The sequence below is a fragment of the Pelodiscus sinensis genome, chromosome 1 (assembly GCF_049634645.1).
Source record: "Pelodiscus sinensis isolate JC-2024 chromosome 1, ASM4963464v1, whole genome shotgun sequence".
Taxonomy (NCBI): Eukaryota; Metazoa; Chordata; order Testudines; family Trionychidae; genus Pelodiscus; species Pelodiscus sinensis.
The window spans coordinates 28,615,536-28,633,335 of record NC_134711.1 but is presented as its reverse complement, the minus strand read 5'-3'; the positions used below and the strand labels follow the sequence as shown (position 1 = coordinate 28,633,335).

The window sequence follows — 17,800 nt, the reverse complement described above, 5'->3', positions numbered from 1 at the left end:
CCTATGAAGAGAGATTGCCTATGAATTGGTTTGTGGAGTCCTATTGGGAGCTAAAACTTAGGATTCAAATGGTAAAGGTATAAAATTTAAATATTCTCCTAAACCTGTTAAAGTGTAGGAAATTAAGGTTGGGTCTAAGTTGTTGCCTTCCTTTGTCATCAGGAAATAATAGATATCTAATCCATTCCCTCTCCCCCTCCAACAGAAACACCTGTATAGCTTCCCTTTTTGAGAAGTTAATTCACTTCTTTTAATAGGACTCTGAATTGGGTCTGTGAAAGGACAGTGGTGAGGCAGCCAGGTGCAGCACTCGATAAAGTGCCCAACACAGATAACATTCAGTACTCAGTGATCAAAGTAATAACGCACTAGGCATGAGGAGGAGGACAACCAAAGAAAAGGAAGGATTAGAAAGATTATGTAAATTGGATACATGGCTCCAGACAACACCTTCAAAATTGCTGAAAAGAAGCAGATACTGAAGACTATGTTATGTGAGAAGGAATCCTTGCTCCTCTGCTTCTGAAGTAACTTGCCAATAACAGGATTATGAAGCAGCTGATACTGTCTCTGGGAGTAAATCCCTTGCTGTTGTGAAGAAGCCTTTCTTTAGAACTAGAACACTGGATAGAAAGTTTTCCAAGTTGAAAAAGAATTATACTATTCCTGAGAAGAGTGCAATGGCTTTAGTAGCCTTGATCTTTAAATATACCGGCAAGTTTTCTTGCCAAAGCCACTTATTGGTGACAAAACTCTGGCAGTGTTCACATTGCAATGTGACAAAAGTTGTGTCAAATGGCCAGTTTTGATGACAAAATCTTCCATCTCCACATGGGACTTTTGTCTCCCCTCCTCCCCTTTACTGTTGACAACCATGCAATGTGTACTAAGTAGGTTTAGCAAGTTTATTGAACTCCAGCATGTTTCCCACAATGCCCAAATAGCCACTTCGGCCAGTGTTATGACTTTCACTGCTGTGTAGCCACTTGCACACCGCAGGAACTTTAAAATACATTTCTTGATGTCTCACGCATTGTGTAGTGGTCCTCATGGTGTCTTCTCGGGGAAACAAGAAAGGCTATTTCTCAAGATGCTCTTCTGCTTGGAGCACCAGAGAACTTTTGGATCTCATCACTGTATGGGGCAAACAACTGGTGCAATCCCAGCTGCGAATGAGTCATAGGAACTGGGATATGTACCCTCACATTTCTGTGTGAGAAGGGGTATGAGCGAGACACCCTGCAATGCAGAGTCAAAATAAAAAGAACTCCAAAAGTTGTACCAGAAGATGAAGGAAGCAAAGCATGTCATATTTGTAAAGAACTAGATGCACTCCTGAGTATGGACACACACACCCTGTCCACACCCAAGGAGAGGGTAGATATTTCCCATAGCACACAGTCAGAAACAGCAATTATCCCGCAGACAGAAGTTACTGATGAAGAGGTGGAAGCAGATGAGGAATTGTAACTCAATCCAGTTGTGCACCAGGCAACGAGGAATTGTTCTCAAATCCTGATGTTTGTGACAATTCTGAGCAACTGTACATGAAGCATGAAATAAGGAAAGAGATGCAGGGTAAGTTGCTGTGCAATGGGGTGCAAACAGCAAATTGTTCTCCTCTAGTGCAGCTAGGGGAGAGGGGACAGTGGCAGCATGGGGCAGTAAGTTGCTGTGTATTGGAACACGGTGAGGTTGGGCAACAGTGGACAGGAAGTGGCTCTTGCAGCCTGGGGCAGGGAGGGTGAGGACCAGTGAGGGAGAAAACACAGGGCAACTGGAGGCTGTATTTCTGTGAGCAGGCTAAACTCTGCCTGGGTCTGCATTATGAACAGAGTAGCAATGTACACAGAGCTATTAATACAATCTTGCTGAGAGATGTTGAAGCTTTGCCTTATGTATTAATTAATTTTCTCAGCAATTCCATAGCACGGCTATCATTGCCTCACTTCTGTGGTAGGATTCTCCCAAACCATTCCTCATACTGTGCTGCCAGAACCAAGGCTGCACAGAATTTGGTTGCATAAAGAGTATTCAGAAACTGAGCCCAAGTTTGCCTATTGACTTCCAGCAGGGATAGATTGGCCAGAGTAATCTCAGCTAGTGGACAAGTGTAGGATGGTTGCAGATTGTTTCCATATACACATGCTGCACAAATGTGGTCTGTACTTTTTGGGGATACATGCCCAACTCTTCTTCATCTCTTCCCTCCCACCTTTCAAAGTCACTATGATCAGAGAGTCAGGAGAGATCTGTTTGCGCCTCTAAGATAAGAAGAAAAGTGGCCAGTTTTGTTGAGATGTTAGTGAAATGTTACAATCTTTATCATTAATAGTACAGAGACTCCATTGTTGATTACTTTTCTAGGCTACACCTTGAGAAAACAGGTATGTTCACCAGCAGAAAGACTCCATCTAAGGAAAGAACTCAAAGGACAAGGGAGTATCGGGTCAAGGATGTGTTGCACCATTCAAAGCTTCAAAACAAAGAAAAGGGAGGGGGAAAAAAAAGCTAAGGAGATGCAAGAAGTCACTGAGCACATGCTAAAGCTCATGAAAGACCAAAATGAGATGAAGTCTCCTATCAAGATGCAAAGCATACAGAATCAGTCTCCTGACAGCACATGTAGAACTCTTTTCACATGAACCCACCCCCCCTCATAACTGACTGCCCACACACATTTTCACAGTGTTTTTCCCCTTCAGTACACTGCACTTCCTAGACATTAAACCAGTGAGGTTGTCAGCTAGACATTAAAACCAGTGAGGTTCCCCCCCCCCCCCCATAACCCTTATCAACAAACATCCTGATAGAAAGATAAGAAAAAAAGAGGTGATCCAGGTTTCCTTAAATTTATTGTGACAACCCACACAAAATAAATACATAATGTATTTTGTGTCAGCCGCGTCACTTAGAATCTCTATGGGCATTTCCACATACCTCACTATAATTTTCAGGTCTGGAAAGAAAGTCCCAGCATGCAGCTTTCTGTATAGGCCACTCTTTTGGAGCATAGGTGCATCACACACCTTTACAGACCATCCCACATTTATGTCTGTAATCCACAAGCACCAGGGAGTCATACCCCTTATGATTAATAGATTCTGACACAAGGTGGGGTGGCACAATAGTGGGAATGTATGTGCCATCAATTTCCCTGCCACAGTTTGGAAAGCCCATTTCAGCAAAGCCAGTCACTATGTCATCCACATTTCCCAGAGTCACAGTCCTAGAAATATGTGACTTACTGCCCTACACACACATGCATAAGTGCTGCTCCAAACTGACTTGCAACTGAGTAGTAGCAGCCAGGAGGTACTAGCTTTCACAAAGCAATGGCAACACACTTCATTACGAAGAGAGCAGCTCTCATTCGAGTGTTTTTTCACCTCAGTTCAGGGGCCAGCTGAGCACATAGCTCCAGAAAGGCTGTTTTACAATCCAAAGTTCTGTAGCCACTGATCTTCATCCCACACCTGCATGACAACATGATCCCACCACTCAGTGCTGTTTCCCTAACCCAAAAGCAAGTTCTATTGTGCACAGCTGATCTGTGATAGCCCGGTGCAATGCCACTTTGCAGCAGTCACTGTTGCTCACATTGTCATCCACATCCGAATCTTCATCATCTGCTATTAATTGCCTAAATAGCTCTGCTACAATGTCTGCTGTCTTAAGCTCATTGAACACAACATAGGAGAAAAGTCTGGGATCCATGATTTCCTCACAGCAGATGCTGGAGTTTGCAGCAAGGACTGTCATTCAAGTATCACGAAAGTAAGCCGAAAGCTCCAGGCAGGCTGGGAAGCAAAGAGGTTGCTGACCAGATATTTTCCGCTTTCCCAAAATACTTAGCACTACATTGCACATTACCATAGTGCTGATGGTGATGCCAGGCACTGTGGAATGCTTACCCATATTGCTTCTCCCTGTCTCTTGAAAGGGGAGACAACAATTTTGCCATAGTAGGTAGACAAAGGGTGGCAGAAACACAGGTTTGGTGAGTTTTCAGTTTTGGGGATGAAAGTGCTGTTGACATGCAAAAGTCACCAAACCTTTCTAGTATAGACATAGCATCAGACTTAAACTCACTTCATCCAATACATCATTTTGATTACCGTATATTTACTCATGAAGGGTACAACACGTGAAGGTCTCCACTTCAAGCATGTAATTTATCAGTACTCAATCTTGAGGCACGAGCACAGGTAATATTTAAGTAGTAATGTAACTATACTGTAAGGCTGTGTGTACATTGGCGCGATCTTGTGCCAAAGTGGCTGCTTTTGTGCAAAAACATGCTGCTTGTCTACACTGGTGGGGAGTTATTGCACAAGAACACTGATGTTCTAACGTGTGAAATCAGTGCTTCTTGTGCAAGAACTATAATGCTCTCGCTCAGGAATAAGCCCTCTTGTGCAAGAACAGTTGCGCAAGAGGCCAGTGTAGACAGGCAACATGAATTTCTTGCGCAAGAAAGCCAGATGGCTAAAATGGCCATCTGAGCTTTCTTGCGCAAGAAAGCGTCCACACTGGCATGGGTGCCTTTGCGCAAAAGCACATCTTTTGCGCAAAGGCACATGCCAGTGTAGACGCTCTCTTGTGCAAATACTCTAATGCAAAAACACTTGAGTTAAAGAGTATTTGCGCAAAATCTTGCCAATGTAGATTTAGCCAAAGTTATCTCCTTATGGTCATTGTGTAAAAGTGAGTCACTAGGGAAATCATGTATCATTCAAGTGGGAGGAAGTAGTCACCCCTCCCATGTTAGCTAATTATAGTTTCCTTTGGTTTTGCGTTGACTTCTCTGTTTTTGGAACTCTGGACATTGCGTGATTATATAAACGGCAAAACCACCTGAAGTAAAGAGGAACATTATGGACAGATAAGGGATCACCAATGATATCAGTATATCACAAGGTGGAGAAAGACACTTTGGATCTGTTCACAGAGGCTGTGTCTAGGTCAGTGGTCACCAACCAGTAGATTGGGATCTATTTGTAGATCTTGGAGCCTCTGACAGGAGATCTTGACTAGTTTGACCAAGAAACTATCATCAAGCACAGCACTTCAGCTGCCCCTCTCCCCACTGCTGCACCCCTCCTGCCCTTTGCCTTGGAGCTCCCCTCACTTCCCGTAGCCTTCTGTTTGCCCAAGACCAGAGCCTGTGCCCCAACCCTCTGCCCCTGCCTGGTGAAAGGGAGGGAGAATGGGGGAAGGAGGGAGGACAGAGTGAGAAGGGGCAGGGCCTTGGAGAAGGGGTACAGAAGAGGTGGGCAAGGTTATTTGAGTTTGAGGCAGATCTTACATTGCACTTAAATTCAAAAAGTGATCTTGTGCTTAAAAAAGTTGAAGACCACTGGTCTAGACTACAACTCTCTTTCGACAGAGGGATGTAAGTTAGACACTTTGAAATTGCAAATGAAGTGGGGATTTAAATGAGGTTTACAGGATCTTTAAAAAAAAAAAAAAAAAAAGCCTTCCGTTCTCGAACAGACCGCATTTAGACCGTGGTTTTACTTTCAAAATTTCGCTTTTTCATGAAACCTCTCTACCAAATAGCCTGTCTCCTCAGGCTGTGTCTAGACTACATCCCTCTGTCGAAAGAGGGATGTAAATTTGACACTTTATGCAAATGAAGTGCAGGATATTTAAATCCCCGCTTCATTTGCAATTTCAAAGTGTCTATAAATTTACATCCCTCTTTCGACAGAGGGATGTAGTCTAGACACAGCCTGAGGAGACAGGCTATTTCGTAGAGAGGTTTCATGAAAGACTGAATCCTATTTCCTGAAAAGCAAGCCAGCCACGTAACGGATTAAAATACCTTTTCCAGGGTGGCGGGGGTGGAGAGGAAATCCTTTTTTACCACATAGTTATGGTAACTAATAAGAAGTAAAGCAACTAATAAGTTTAGACCCTGTTTTTCATTTTATGGGGGCTTTTTAATTGTGACCATTTCTTTACAGCTCTCTTGGTTCCAGTAGAATGTCTACTTTCTTATTATAAAACAAGAGGATTAAGCACTGTGTTATGTACAGGAGTACTAATTTCAGGTAAAACTTGCAAACTGAGATATGCTGCTCCTTTGGGGGGAAAAAAGAGGATTTGGGATTTCTGCGAGTAGCAGGTGTTAGAGCTGAAAAATCACAAAAGAACACTTAAGTGGGGGCTCAGGGACTGTCATGACTCTCTCATTTAGCTTCAAGGCAAAGACAGGACTGGCAGAGTACAGAGGAGACTGCTTGAAAGACTGCTGGCTTTAGGGAACTAACACCAAACCCTCACAAACCAGACTCCCTCCAGCCAAAGGCAAGGAGACACTAGTTCCAGGCATTCTAAGAAGCATTACCGTACAGTGATATAAAGTCCTTCAGCTGGTACAGGATATATCTTGTACACATAGAAACAGGGGGAGATGAGAAGGGGGAAAGAGACAGATAATCTTCATTAGGTTGAAAGAATAGATCCAATGGTATAACTAGCTTCCCCTTGGTCTGCATTGCTAAGATGTTTAACAAGGGATCAAAGGTCTTTGTTTGCAGACCGAGAATAATTATTCTCCCCGCTAATGCCTGAAAACCATCTTCATCAGGCAAAAGCAATCAATCACATCTTCTGGTAAGATGCCAGCTGTACATTTGTATGGTGTCTCATCTCATTCCTTAGATGCAAGTAGTTTCTGTTGTAGGTATGAGGGTTTCAAGTGCAGGTATCAGTCCCAGCAAGGAAATTTGCATTGGTGCTAAGGAAGGAATAGGCATTTGTGAGAGCATTTATGCTGAAGTAAAGGGATCCCCTCTGCATGGATCTGCACCTAGACTCTTGCCTAAATACAGTATTATCTGCGGTGTCCCATGGAAGCAGCAGTGTTTCTCAATGAAACAGCTGTATGAATTTAACATGGATAAAACATTTCCTCCCTGATCTTATTCTTGAAAGCAGCTGAACTATTTGGAAATTTTTCCAATAACCACTAGAAGACACGCAACATGCAAATCTCAACCTAACAGGATTACATTTTGCCCATGTTATAATTAGGCGTGTAATAGATTAAAAATCAAATCCTAAGTGTCAGTAAATGCCAATCTCACCATACAAACAGATTAAAATAAATGTCAAAACATTGAATAAATAGCCTAAAAAAATCAGTGTTAATTCTCAAGCAATATTTTTATGTTGACTATTTGTAAATTTAGATTACTAACTGGAAATATTTCTCATCTGTTTGTATGGATATTTGTTCTCAATGTTTTGACATTTATTTTAAAGAGCTATGTAGTTTTAACATTTTGAATCTTGTCTGATGACATTAGATAATTGTCTGCCCCTCGTTTCCTATAACAAAATTTTATATCTGACAATTTCTTTTTATAATTTCAACATCAATTTCCACCAAGCCTAATTATAGGCAACTAAAAAATGCATCAGAAAGCATTATACAGGCCTGTTATCAATGTTACTTAGATTATAACCCTAGCATATAGGTTACAATTGCATTACAATATTTTGCAAATATTTAAAAATGTCCTATGATTAGGATGCACCAGCACCCATGGGGACACACATCTCGAAGAACCACCGTTACTTCACAAGGTGAGTAACTCTCTCTTCCCTAATAAAAATTTCCTTTTAAACAGGAAATATACAGCTAGGATGTTTGTTTATATTGAACAATAAAAATCATTTCAGAAGTCAACAGCAACAGTAAGAGGTAATTGATAAATATTCCAACAACAAACATACCAACATTTTGAAATTCATAAGCCACCCAAAACAAATTTGACTATAATCTAAATTATTTCCATTCTTATGAAATTCCCACTATACCTTGCATGCTAGTAAATAAATTTCCCTTATCAGTTGATCCAGATTGTACAGACAAGAACATCCATCCTAATGTTTTATTCTGACAGCTGCTATTCTCCACATCAAGCTGTATGGATCCGCTACTGTCATTCTGTGGAAATAAGGTAACCATTTTTGTCTCAACCAGCTGGTGCAATGAGACTCAAGAGGGCTCATTCTGTATTGATTTTGATGAGGATCTTGTGGAGCATAGGAAGGAGTGAGAATGCGTAGAGCAGGCATGTCCAAAGTCCGGCCCGCGGGCCAATTGCGGCCCGCGTTCGGATTTAATATGGCCCCCGCTTCCCTCCCCTCTCCTGGCTCCCCGGTGCTCCTTTGAATTGGCGCGCGCAGCGCGCCGCTTCGGACCGCGCTGCCACCGCGGTCCTAGACCCTGCCCTGTAGGGCACGTCCGCAGCCCCGCTCCCCCGCTTGGCTGCGGGTTCGCCCTGCCCCCAGGCCGCCATGAGGCCGGCGTGCCCTGCGCTCTCCGACCCCGCGGGCCCTCCGCTTTGGGGCTGAGAGTGTGGGGACAGCCCCCGCTTCCTCCCCCTCTCCTGGCTCCCCGGCACTGTTCTGAACTGGCGCGCACAGCGCGCCGCCGCTGTCCATGGCGGCCGCCGCTGTCCATGGCGGCCGCCGCTGTCCTAGAGCCTGCCCTGTAGGGCACGTCCGCAGCCCCGCTCCCCTGCTTGGCTGCGGGTTCACCCTGCCCCCGTGCCGCCGTGAGGCCGGCGTGCCCTGGCTCTCCGCCCGCTTCTGACCCTGCGGGCCCTCTGCCTTGGGGCTGAGAGTGCGGGGATGGACTCCGCAGCTGCTGAGATCAGGAAATATCTCAGTATCTGTGATTGGCCCTGCGCACTGTCAGGTTCCTGGCGGGCTCAGGCACGTGGAGCTGCGAACACGCCCGAGCTCATCATTAGACACTTCACCACAAACAGCCACAAAGGCAAGAGAATTCTTGTTGGGCAGTGTATTACTTGGGCAGTGTATTAAACCTCTGGCACTGCACTCACATGATCCCTTCCCCTTCTGGTCAATTTAAAAAAAAATGGTGACTGTAAGTAAGAGAAGGAAAGTTGACAATGAGGGCCGCCGCTTCCAGGACAGGTGGAAAGTGGAATATTTCTTCACTGAAATACAGAATCACTGTGTTTGTCTGATATGCCAAGAGACTGTGGCTGTTTATAAGGAATTTAATGTCAAGAGACACTACCAGTCGAGACATAGCACATACGACAAGCTAACAGGGCACGACCGCAGTGAAAAGTTGAAGCAACTTGAAGCTGTTTTAATGTCACAACAGCAATTTTTCATAAGAGCCCGTGAGTCAAATGAAAATGCCACAAGGGCGAGCTATGAGGTGGCAACGTTAATTGCTAAAAATTGCAAATCTTTTGCTGAGGGTGACTTTATCAAAGAATGCGTTATGAAAATGGTTGAGAATATCTGTCCCGAGAAGAAGCAAGAGTTTGCCAACATTTGCCTGGCTCGTAACACTGTAGCACGGAGAATTGAAGAGATTTCATCAGATATTAAGAGACAGTTTACGTCCAAAGGAGTGGATTTTGACTTCTTTTCAATAGCCTGACACAGCTCAGTTGCGTATTTTTATGAGAGGGGTGGACGATGAAATGAATGTGACTGAAGAGCTACTTGACCTCCAGAGCCTTACGGACCAAACAAGAGGAAGAGGAAAAGATTTATTTGTTTCTGTTAGTTCCGCCATAGATGACATGAAACTGCCTTGGAACAAAGTTACTGGGATTATTACTGATGGGGCACCTGCCATGGTTGATGAACGAAGTGGATTATCAACCCTAATCTGTAACAAGGTGATCAATGGAGTTTAATAGCTTTGCCTCCTCCTTCGTATCATTCATCAACAAGTTCTCTGTGCTAAACATCTCAAATATGATCATGTTATGAAACCGGTGCTAAAGACTATTAATTTTATTCGCTCTAAAGCCCTGTGCCACCACCAGTTTAAACAGTTTCTACTGGACATCCAGGCTGAATACGAAGATGTTTTATATCACAACGATGTAAGATGGCTCAGTTGGGGGTCTGCACTGCAGCGTTTCTACTCTCTCAGAAAGGAAATCGGAGAATTCTTGGAAACAAAGGGACAACCAATGCGAGAACTATCTGATCCTATTTGGCTGGTTGATTTGGGGTTTCTAGTTGACATAACAAAGCATCTGAATGTACTGAACACGAGTCTTCAGGGGAAAGATGCAGTGGTGAACCAGCTTTATTCACACCTCAAAGCCTTTGGGACAAAGCTGCAACTTTTCATAAGGCAGTTGTCACAAACACAGCCCAATACCATACATTTTTCAGCGTTGCAGGAAATAATGAACAGTTTTCCACAGGACAATATCAGTGCGCAAACGAGCAGGTATGCAGCAGACATTGCATCTCTGGCTGGGGAGTTTAAACGGCGCTTTCAGGATTTTGCAGCTATTGAAAAGGAGATCAGCCTTTTCTCCTCTCCATTCTCTGTTGACCCCGATGATGCTCCAGATCAGCTGCAGCTCGAGCTCATTGAGCTGCATTGTGACAGCGAGTTACGCAGTCATCACCAACAGCTCTCACTTGTGAACTTTTACCGCCAACTGGATAAGAGCCGGTTACAAGAGATTCGAACATTGGCTAAGAAAATACTGAGCTTGTTTGGCTCAACATATATGTGTGAGAAGACATTCTCTGCTATGAACTTTAACAAGAACCGCGTGAGGACAAGACTAAGTGACTCTCACCTGCGTGACATTTTGCGCATCAAAACCACTGCCTTTGAACCAGACATAGCCTATGTGCTGCAGTCCAGATCTCAGTTTCACCCTTCACATTAGTGTAGGCAAGTTTTTTTTTTCAATTGAGATGAATACATTGTAAAATCTCAGTTAATGTCAGTTGGTCTAAATCAGTTATAAATATATTTGGACACAACATGTATAGTTGGTGTTATGTTCCTGTTCATATTTTTTGAACTTAAAAGTTGATAATATGTAATGTACTTTACAATGTTCCTGACATATATTTCAGCTTCCTGGATTTCTTTTTCATCTGGCCTTCAGATATGAAAGGCAGAGTGATTTAACACCTGTTTAGATTTGTCATCCATGTGACGAAATGAAAAGTATGCCATTTGCAATAAACTTTGCATAAAATAGTTAATTTGCATTTAATTTTAATGGTTCAAAGAATGTCAGGCAAAATGGTCGGCCCTCACGCATGTTCACTTCTTCAAATCTGGCCCTCTTTGAAAAAGTTTGGACACCCCTGGCGTAGAGTAACAGTGCATCCCATTTGAGGGAAAAAGCATCCCCAAGGGAGTCCTTTCCTAAGGCTGCTCTGGAGCAATAGAGGTGGCATTTGCAATTGGCTCTCATCATTAAGAGGTCTAGGTGTGGTTGATCCCATTGGCGGAACATGTAATTGAGAGCTAGTGTGTCTTTTTCCCATTCATGGTGGTTGTAGAACTTGCGACTGAAAGCATCCTCTGTGATGTTTAGTACTCCCGAGAAGTAAGTAGCAATAGGGGTAATTTGGTGTCAAGCACCATTCCACAGTTTGAGAGCTTTCATGCATAGGGATGGTGATCGGGCACCACCTTGTCAGTTGACTAATACATGCAAGTTGTATTGTCCATCATAACGTTAAGTATCAGAGGGGTAGCCGTGCTAGTCTGAATCTGCAAAGCGGCGAGGAGTCCTGTGGCACCTTATAGACTAACCGAAGTGTTGGAGCATAAGCTTTCGTGGGCAAAGACCCACTTTGTCAGATGCATCTCCCAACGGTTCTAAACAGTTGATGTGGAACATTTGTTCGGTGAAGGACCATTTACCTTGGGCAGTGAGGGATCCTAGATGGGCTCCCCATTCCATGAGTGATGCATCAGTTGTAATGGTGAGTGTTGGGGCTGGTTGATGGAATGGAATGCCACTTAGCTCCTGAGATTGGTGGATGGATCCACACAGTGTTCTGAGGACCCATGGTGGGATGGTAACTGTCTTGGAGAGAGGGTCTCTGGACAGAGTGTAAAGTGTGGCAAGCCAAGATCGAAAGCATCTCATATGAAGCCTGGATAGCCTGACAATGTAAGTTGTGGCAGCTTAGAATTTTTAGGCATTTGCAGACTGTTGTGGTAGAGGTTGCCTGTGCTACCTTAATGCATAGGACCTTGAACCTCTGTGTGGGCAGAGTTGCTCTGGCTGTACTGGTGTTGATGCGTGCTCCTATAAATTCTAGGGCTTGGGTAGGAGCGTGGACTTCTGGTAGTTTATATGGAACCTAAAGTCAGAGCAAAAGGTCCACAGTGGTCTTGACCATGTCCTGTGTCTCTCAGAAGGATGTGCCTTTTGAGAGACAGTCATCTCATAACAGAAATATTTTATGACTCCCAGACAAAGGTATGCTGCGATGATGGCTAAGGTTTAGGAAAAAACTCTGGGAGCTTTTGAAAGCCCAAAAGGGAGCACTCGGTATTGGGAATGGTGAAAACCAATTGTGCAAGGGTCACCATTTTGACTAGGTGGTAAGTGGCATATTTGTTGAGCCTCCTTAAATCCAGAATGGGTCTCCATCCTACGATCTTTTTCTGTGTTAGGAAATAAGTTGAGTAAAATCCTCTCCCTTAGAATTCAGGTGGCATAGAACCAGTACCAACGATCTGTAGAAGGTGAAGCACCTCTTGCTGAAGGAGGGTCTCGTGAAAGGGTCCCTGAAGAGGGATGGGATGGGATGGGATGGGAGGAAGGGAAGTGCAGGGGATAAAATAAACAAACAGGATGAGCTCCAATACCCATTGGTCTGATGTTATTTGTGCCCATTGTTGTAAAAAAGGCTGGAGGCAGTGGTTGAACTGTAAATGATTGGTTGATGGTATGACCACAGGGAAAGTGTCTTTCTGGCTCTCGACCAAACCTTCAAATCTGCTGTTTTAATGTAGAAGGTTGGGATGCTAAGGCTTGATGTTGTTGATGTTGAGGTCTACATCATCAGGGCCCTTGTTTCTGATGGAAATTATACCTGGATTAAGGTCAGTATGGTTCCCTGGGCCTTTGATTGTTGCATCTGGCTCTCTTGAAGGGGAGGCGCATGTACATGCCCAGGTACCAGAGGATCATGTGGGAGTCCTTCATTGAATGAAGTGTCTCATCCATTTTTGCCGCAAAGAAGTTGGTCTTCTCAAAGGGAAGATCCTCGACCTTTTGCTGCAAATCCCTCAGTACCCAAGATGCTTAGAGCCAAGATATCCTGCACGTCACAATAGCTGAGGCTGTGACGTGGGCAGCAGTTTCAGTGACATACGTCATTACAGTCCGCAATGGATAAGCGAGTATGACCCTCCTGCATGATGTTGAGGAGGACAGGCCTCTTTTGAGCAGGCAGAAAGTAGAGAAGGAACTGAGGGAGCCACGCCAGGCACACCTGATGGACACCAATGACACGAGGAGGTGCCAGGGTGCATGCACGGCGGACACTGCTAGAAAAATCTCCAGTTGCTGGCGCAAGGACACACTAGCACCCAGAGTGGAGCAGCCACGGGGACACATCTCAAAGAAGAATTTTGTATTTTAACATTTAAAAAAAATGAGTTTACATGTTTGGCATGTTGCTAGACATAAGCTTTAAAGTAGATTTAGATGGTCTTTATGGTTTATTATTCCCTATAAAAATTGGATTTATAATGAATCATTTGAACAGTGGTACAAACAGTGCTGGGAGGAATTGTCAACAGAGCAGCACAACCCTTGCTGACACTGGTGGACCCAGCCAACCCCCCCCCCCACCACCACCACCCAACCCTGAACCACCCATCCTCACCCCCAAACTCTCACTCCAGCCTTTGCTTTTTCAATGATTGTATTCTTTGAAAACATGTATATTTTACATTTATTACAAAAATACTTCCGTTAAAGACCTGAGCAACACCGAATACATTTGCAAGTTTAGTTATAAAAGAAGAAATTTGATCTATTCTGATATTTGGGGAAGATGATCTTTCGTGGAGTGAGTAGTTCCCTCCTCAATGAGATTTTTAATCATTTGATCTGTACAATACTGGGCTTAACTGACAGAGCTTAAGTTCTGAAATTTGAGGTTACTACAGATTGAACCTTCAAGTTTGGGACTCTCTGGTCTGGCAACATCTGTGGTCTACCAGAGACAGATGTTGCTGGATCAAAAAGCATGAACAGAAGCCAGTTGAGAACGCAAGGCCAGGCAGCCCTGGCTGGGAACTCCAGGTACCCCCAGATGGCAGTGGGGCCAGATTGGACAGCCCCAGCTACAGAACCCACAGCTAAAGCAGGGCAGGTAGAGGTGGGTATCCCTTACTGGGGAACCACAGGGAATTCCCAGAGGCAGCGGAGCCAGCCCTAGCAGCAGCATGGTGTGGCTGGGTGATCCCAGCCATGAAACCCCGGGCAGCAGTGGGGCCCCAACAGTGACTGGATGGCCCCAACCTGGGAAACCAGGAGAACACCATGTGGCAGCATGGCCAGCAGCAGCCAGGCTGTCTTGGCCAGGAACTCTGGGAGATCACGAGGCAGCAGGGCGGGGAGCACATGCCAGGCCAGTGTTACTGGGGCCAATGCCAGGGCAGGAAGCCTAAGGGAAAGAAGCCTGGGAGCAGAGCAGCCAAATAGGGGAGCATTGACCTCCCCTGGTCCAGCAAATTCCCTGGTTTGGGACAGCTCAGGTCTCAAGGGTGCCAGACCAGGAGGGTCCAACACGAATTACTAAATATAGTACTTTGTAGAATTAGTCAATAAAGCCAACTCCAGAGACTCAAATATAGGCTTTGAAATTGTAATCCATCAAGAACCAAAAATTCAGTGTTGAACATTCTGTACTTCGAAAAAGTCCAGTGAGTTGCTGCTTACAGAAGACTTAAAAAGTGTAAGAAAGAATAAAAAGCATGCTTTTAACTCTTGCGACCTGAAAGCAAACACATATCAGACTTTCCATGTAAGAAGTCCAATATGTGAGTAATACTGGCCTTCTTCACAGGTGGTTCTCTTTCCAAAGCATGAGTTTTTGAATTTGAGACAACCCTGACTATGACCTCACAATAAATATTTTAAGGCCTTAATTTTATCAGTTACATAAATGCGTGTATTATGTTGCTACCCTTTCAATCTAAATCCTGTTAAAGAAACGATTCCTGTTTCCAGATACACAGGAGTGAGTGGATGAGGTTCTGTGGTCTGCAGAGTGCAGGACAATTGTGATAAAAATCAGAGTATAAGGTATCCATACTGTTCAAAGTCAAGAATCTCTTAGAAAGGGAAACCCTGTGAAGACTATGTTCACAGATATTGTTCTGTGGAAAGCTGACTTCCTACATTTTGTCTTTCCTCTCAGTTAATTGTAAACAGCCCTCAAATAGCAATCTAGTGCCCCAACAAATAGTTTTCGTATATAATTTTTTTTATAAAAACCTTGAAAAAGATTGGGAAAAAGAAACGCATATTAAAGACAGGAAGTTTGGCGTTTACTTTTCAGTAACTTTTTTTTTAAAAAAAAAACCTTAAATCAGGAAACTGGTAGAGGGATACAGAACTTTTTAATTCTAAGCCACTTGTTGAAAATGTGGCTCACACTAGCAGTAACTAAAAATGATCAGTCAATGACTATTCAGTGGCCTAGGTGAAATCAATCCACTTTCTAACATACATCTGTCTACATGACAAAAGCCATTAAGTCTTCACTGAAAGGACAAGAACTAAAATGACTTAGAGACTGAATTATCTTTGAGGTATACTTGCCATCTTTATGCTACAGTTCATTTTGTGCAAAACACACAACACATATATAATGAAGAGTTTTTACTTACTTGGATCAGATTTTGAAAATGTGTCTCTGTCCAAAAGGTTTCTGTTAAAGAAAGACAGGTAAGTAACATTGATACTAAAATGGAAGGGGAAGGGAAAAATTCCAAGAAAAACAATGAAGGATTTAGCATTCAGAAAAATTAACAGAGCAGACATGATTAAGACAGTATTTAAAAAACTAAGGGGACACAATTAGCTCTCCTCCATCTCCTATGCATATCAGAATTACTCCGACCTAGTATTCTGCCAGTCTTGAACTTCACGCTTTTCAGTTTGTCATTACACATTATTCTGACGTGTGTAAGCTTAATTACCACATAAGGGAAAAGAGGCAGAACATCTAGGATCATATCTTTACATACACACACACACACACACACACACACACACACACACACACTGTTCCACAGGAACTGAAATAAACTCACAAAAATCACCATGACAGCTTGTTAAATTATTTCAACTTTCAGCTAGAAGTAAAGCCTCCCAAGATTTTGGATAACACTTCATTTATTTTGTGTAGGTAGAGGTCTTCTGAAGATAAGCTCAACATAATCTTTCAAGGCTAAAACAGTCTTTTGGCACTGGATCCCTCTAGTAAAGACAGCTTGGACAGAGAACTCATGATTTGACTATATGTGGGGTACGTTTCCTACAAATTCGTCATTATGTAACTATGCAGTTCACTGTTGTTAGCAACTATCATTAATGCCAACCAGAAAACTTTGTTTGCGCCCACAGAACCCACCTGGGTAGTTACGGAACAGCACCTTGGTGCACACTGCTTTTCACATCCCTTAGTCCCAAATGTGGGGTAATGTAGAAATTAACTAACTAATTTCTCTTCTCCCAGGCTCCTAACACTGCTCTGTTTCCTCTTTCAGGTTGAAGAGCTACAAAGTTTTTCCAGTATTGTAATTTTTACTCAAAAAAATCCACTTTATTTTGGTTAACAGTGCTCCTCTTCCATGTCTCTTATCTTAAATCCCCCTCCTCCCTCCCCAATGTTAGGTTTGTAATGGCATTTGGTCACTCAATCTGTTCCACTGAAATTAATATGAACACCATCTGAAGAAATGGGCTGTACCCATGAAAGCTCATGATACCATCTTCATGTTTTGTTAGTCTGGTAGCACTTTAAAGACAATTTGTTGTTTAAGTTTATCCTGTACAGACTAACTCGGCTTCCCCCTGAAGCTTTTGCACATACTGATTGTAATTTCAAACTTAATTACCATGATCCATACTGGATCAGATGAGTGGCCTATCAAAGTCTATTACCCTATATTTGACAATGCCCAATACCAGATGCCTCAAAGAGAGTTACAAGAAACTCTAAATGTCCTTTATACCCTAATTCGGGGTGGGCAAGATACCCCTTGTGGGCTGGATCTGGCCTGCCAGCGCCTCCCAGCCAGAGCCTGCTTCTGGCACCCAAGCTCCCTTCCCCAAGTCACCATCCAAACCCTCTGCACTGCCCTGCCCCAAGTCACAACTCCCTCCTAGATCCTGTACCCATTCCTATATTTCTCCCCCAGGCCAGAATCCTCTCTGCCCCTCCCAAATAACACACCCCAAACCTCTGACCCAGGTCGCAACCCCATCCTTCACCCAAACTCCATCTGACCTCACAACATCTCCTGCACCCCAGTCTCTTACCCAGTGTGCCCTTCTAAGTCCATCTTCCACCCTAGACCTTGCATCTCCTCCATAGAATATTGTGGCCCTTGACCACTTTCCAAAATCTTGGTGTGCCCCCACCCCTGCTCTAATTATATACTTCAAGATAAGCTACACCTCCCCCCACCCCTCCAAATCAAATATTACATATAAAAGAAATCCAAACATGTTGGGGGTGTGAAAATAGTTAGTCAGGCCACCCAAATAACCTTAGCTCACCACTGTAGCAACTGTATGCAACAGCTGTTTGATTATGGCATTTTAGGTTTGTTGTCACCAACTAAATAAGTATGTCTTAAAGAAATTAGATCTTTAACATTAATACAGATCAGACTTAAAATAATCTGTTTCTATGCCATTCACTTTCACCAGGTCTCTTCTTTTCATCCTATTTTTTTCAAGTAATCTCTGAACCTCTTACTTCTAAT

General features: G+C 43.5%; 1 protein-coding gene across 9 annotated transcripts in view; it reads right to left on the bottom strand.

Moving 5' to 3' along the window:
• CPNE8 (copine 8) overlaps positions 1-17,800 on the bottom strand; it is a 215,527-nt gene that overhangs the window by 184,757 nt on the left and 12,970 nt on the right. For 7 of the 9 annotated variants that reach the window (XR_012903543.1, XR_012903544.1, XR_012903542.1 and 4 more), the window contains exon 2: positions 15,695-15,735. The exons of the other annotated variants lie outside the window; for them this stretch is intronic. Coding sequence is in view for 3 of the 7 variants with exons in the window: in XM_075927580.1 (XP_075783695.1) it covers positions 15,695-15,735 (41 nt within the window). In the remaining 4 variants the exon portion in view is untranslated. The remainder of the gene's footprint in view (positions 1-15,694; positions 15,736-17,800) is intronic. 9 annotated transcript variants of the gene reach the window in all.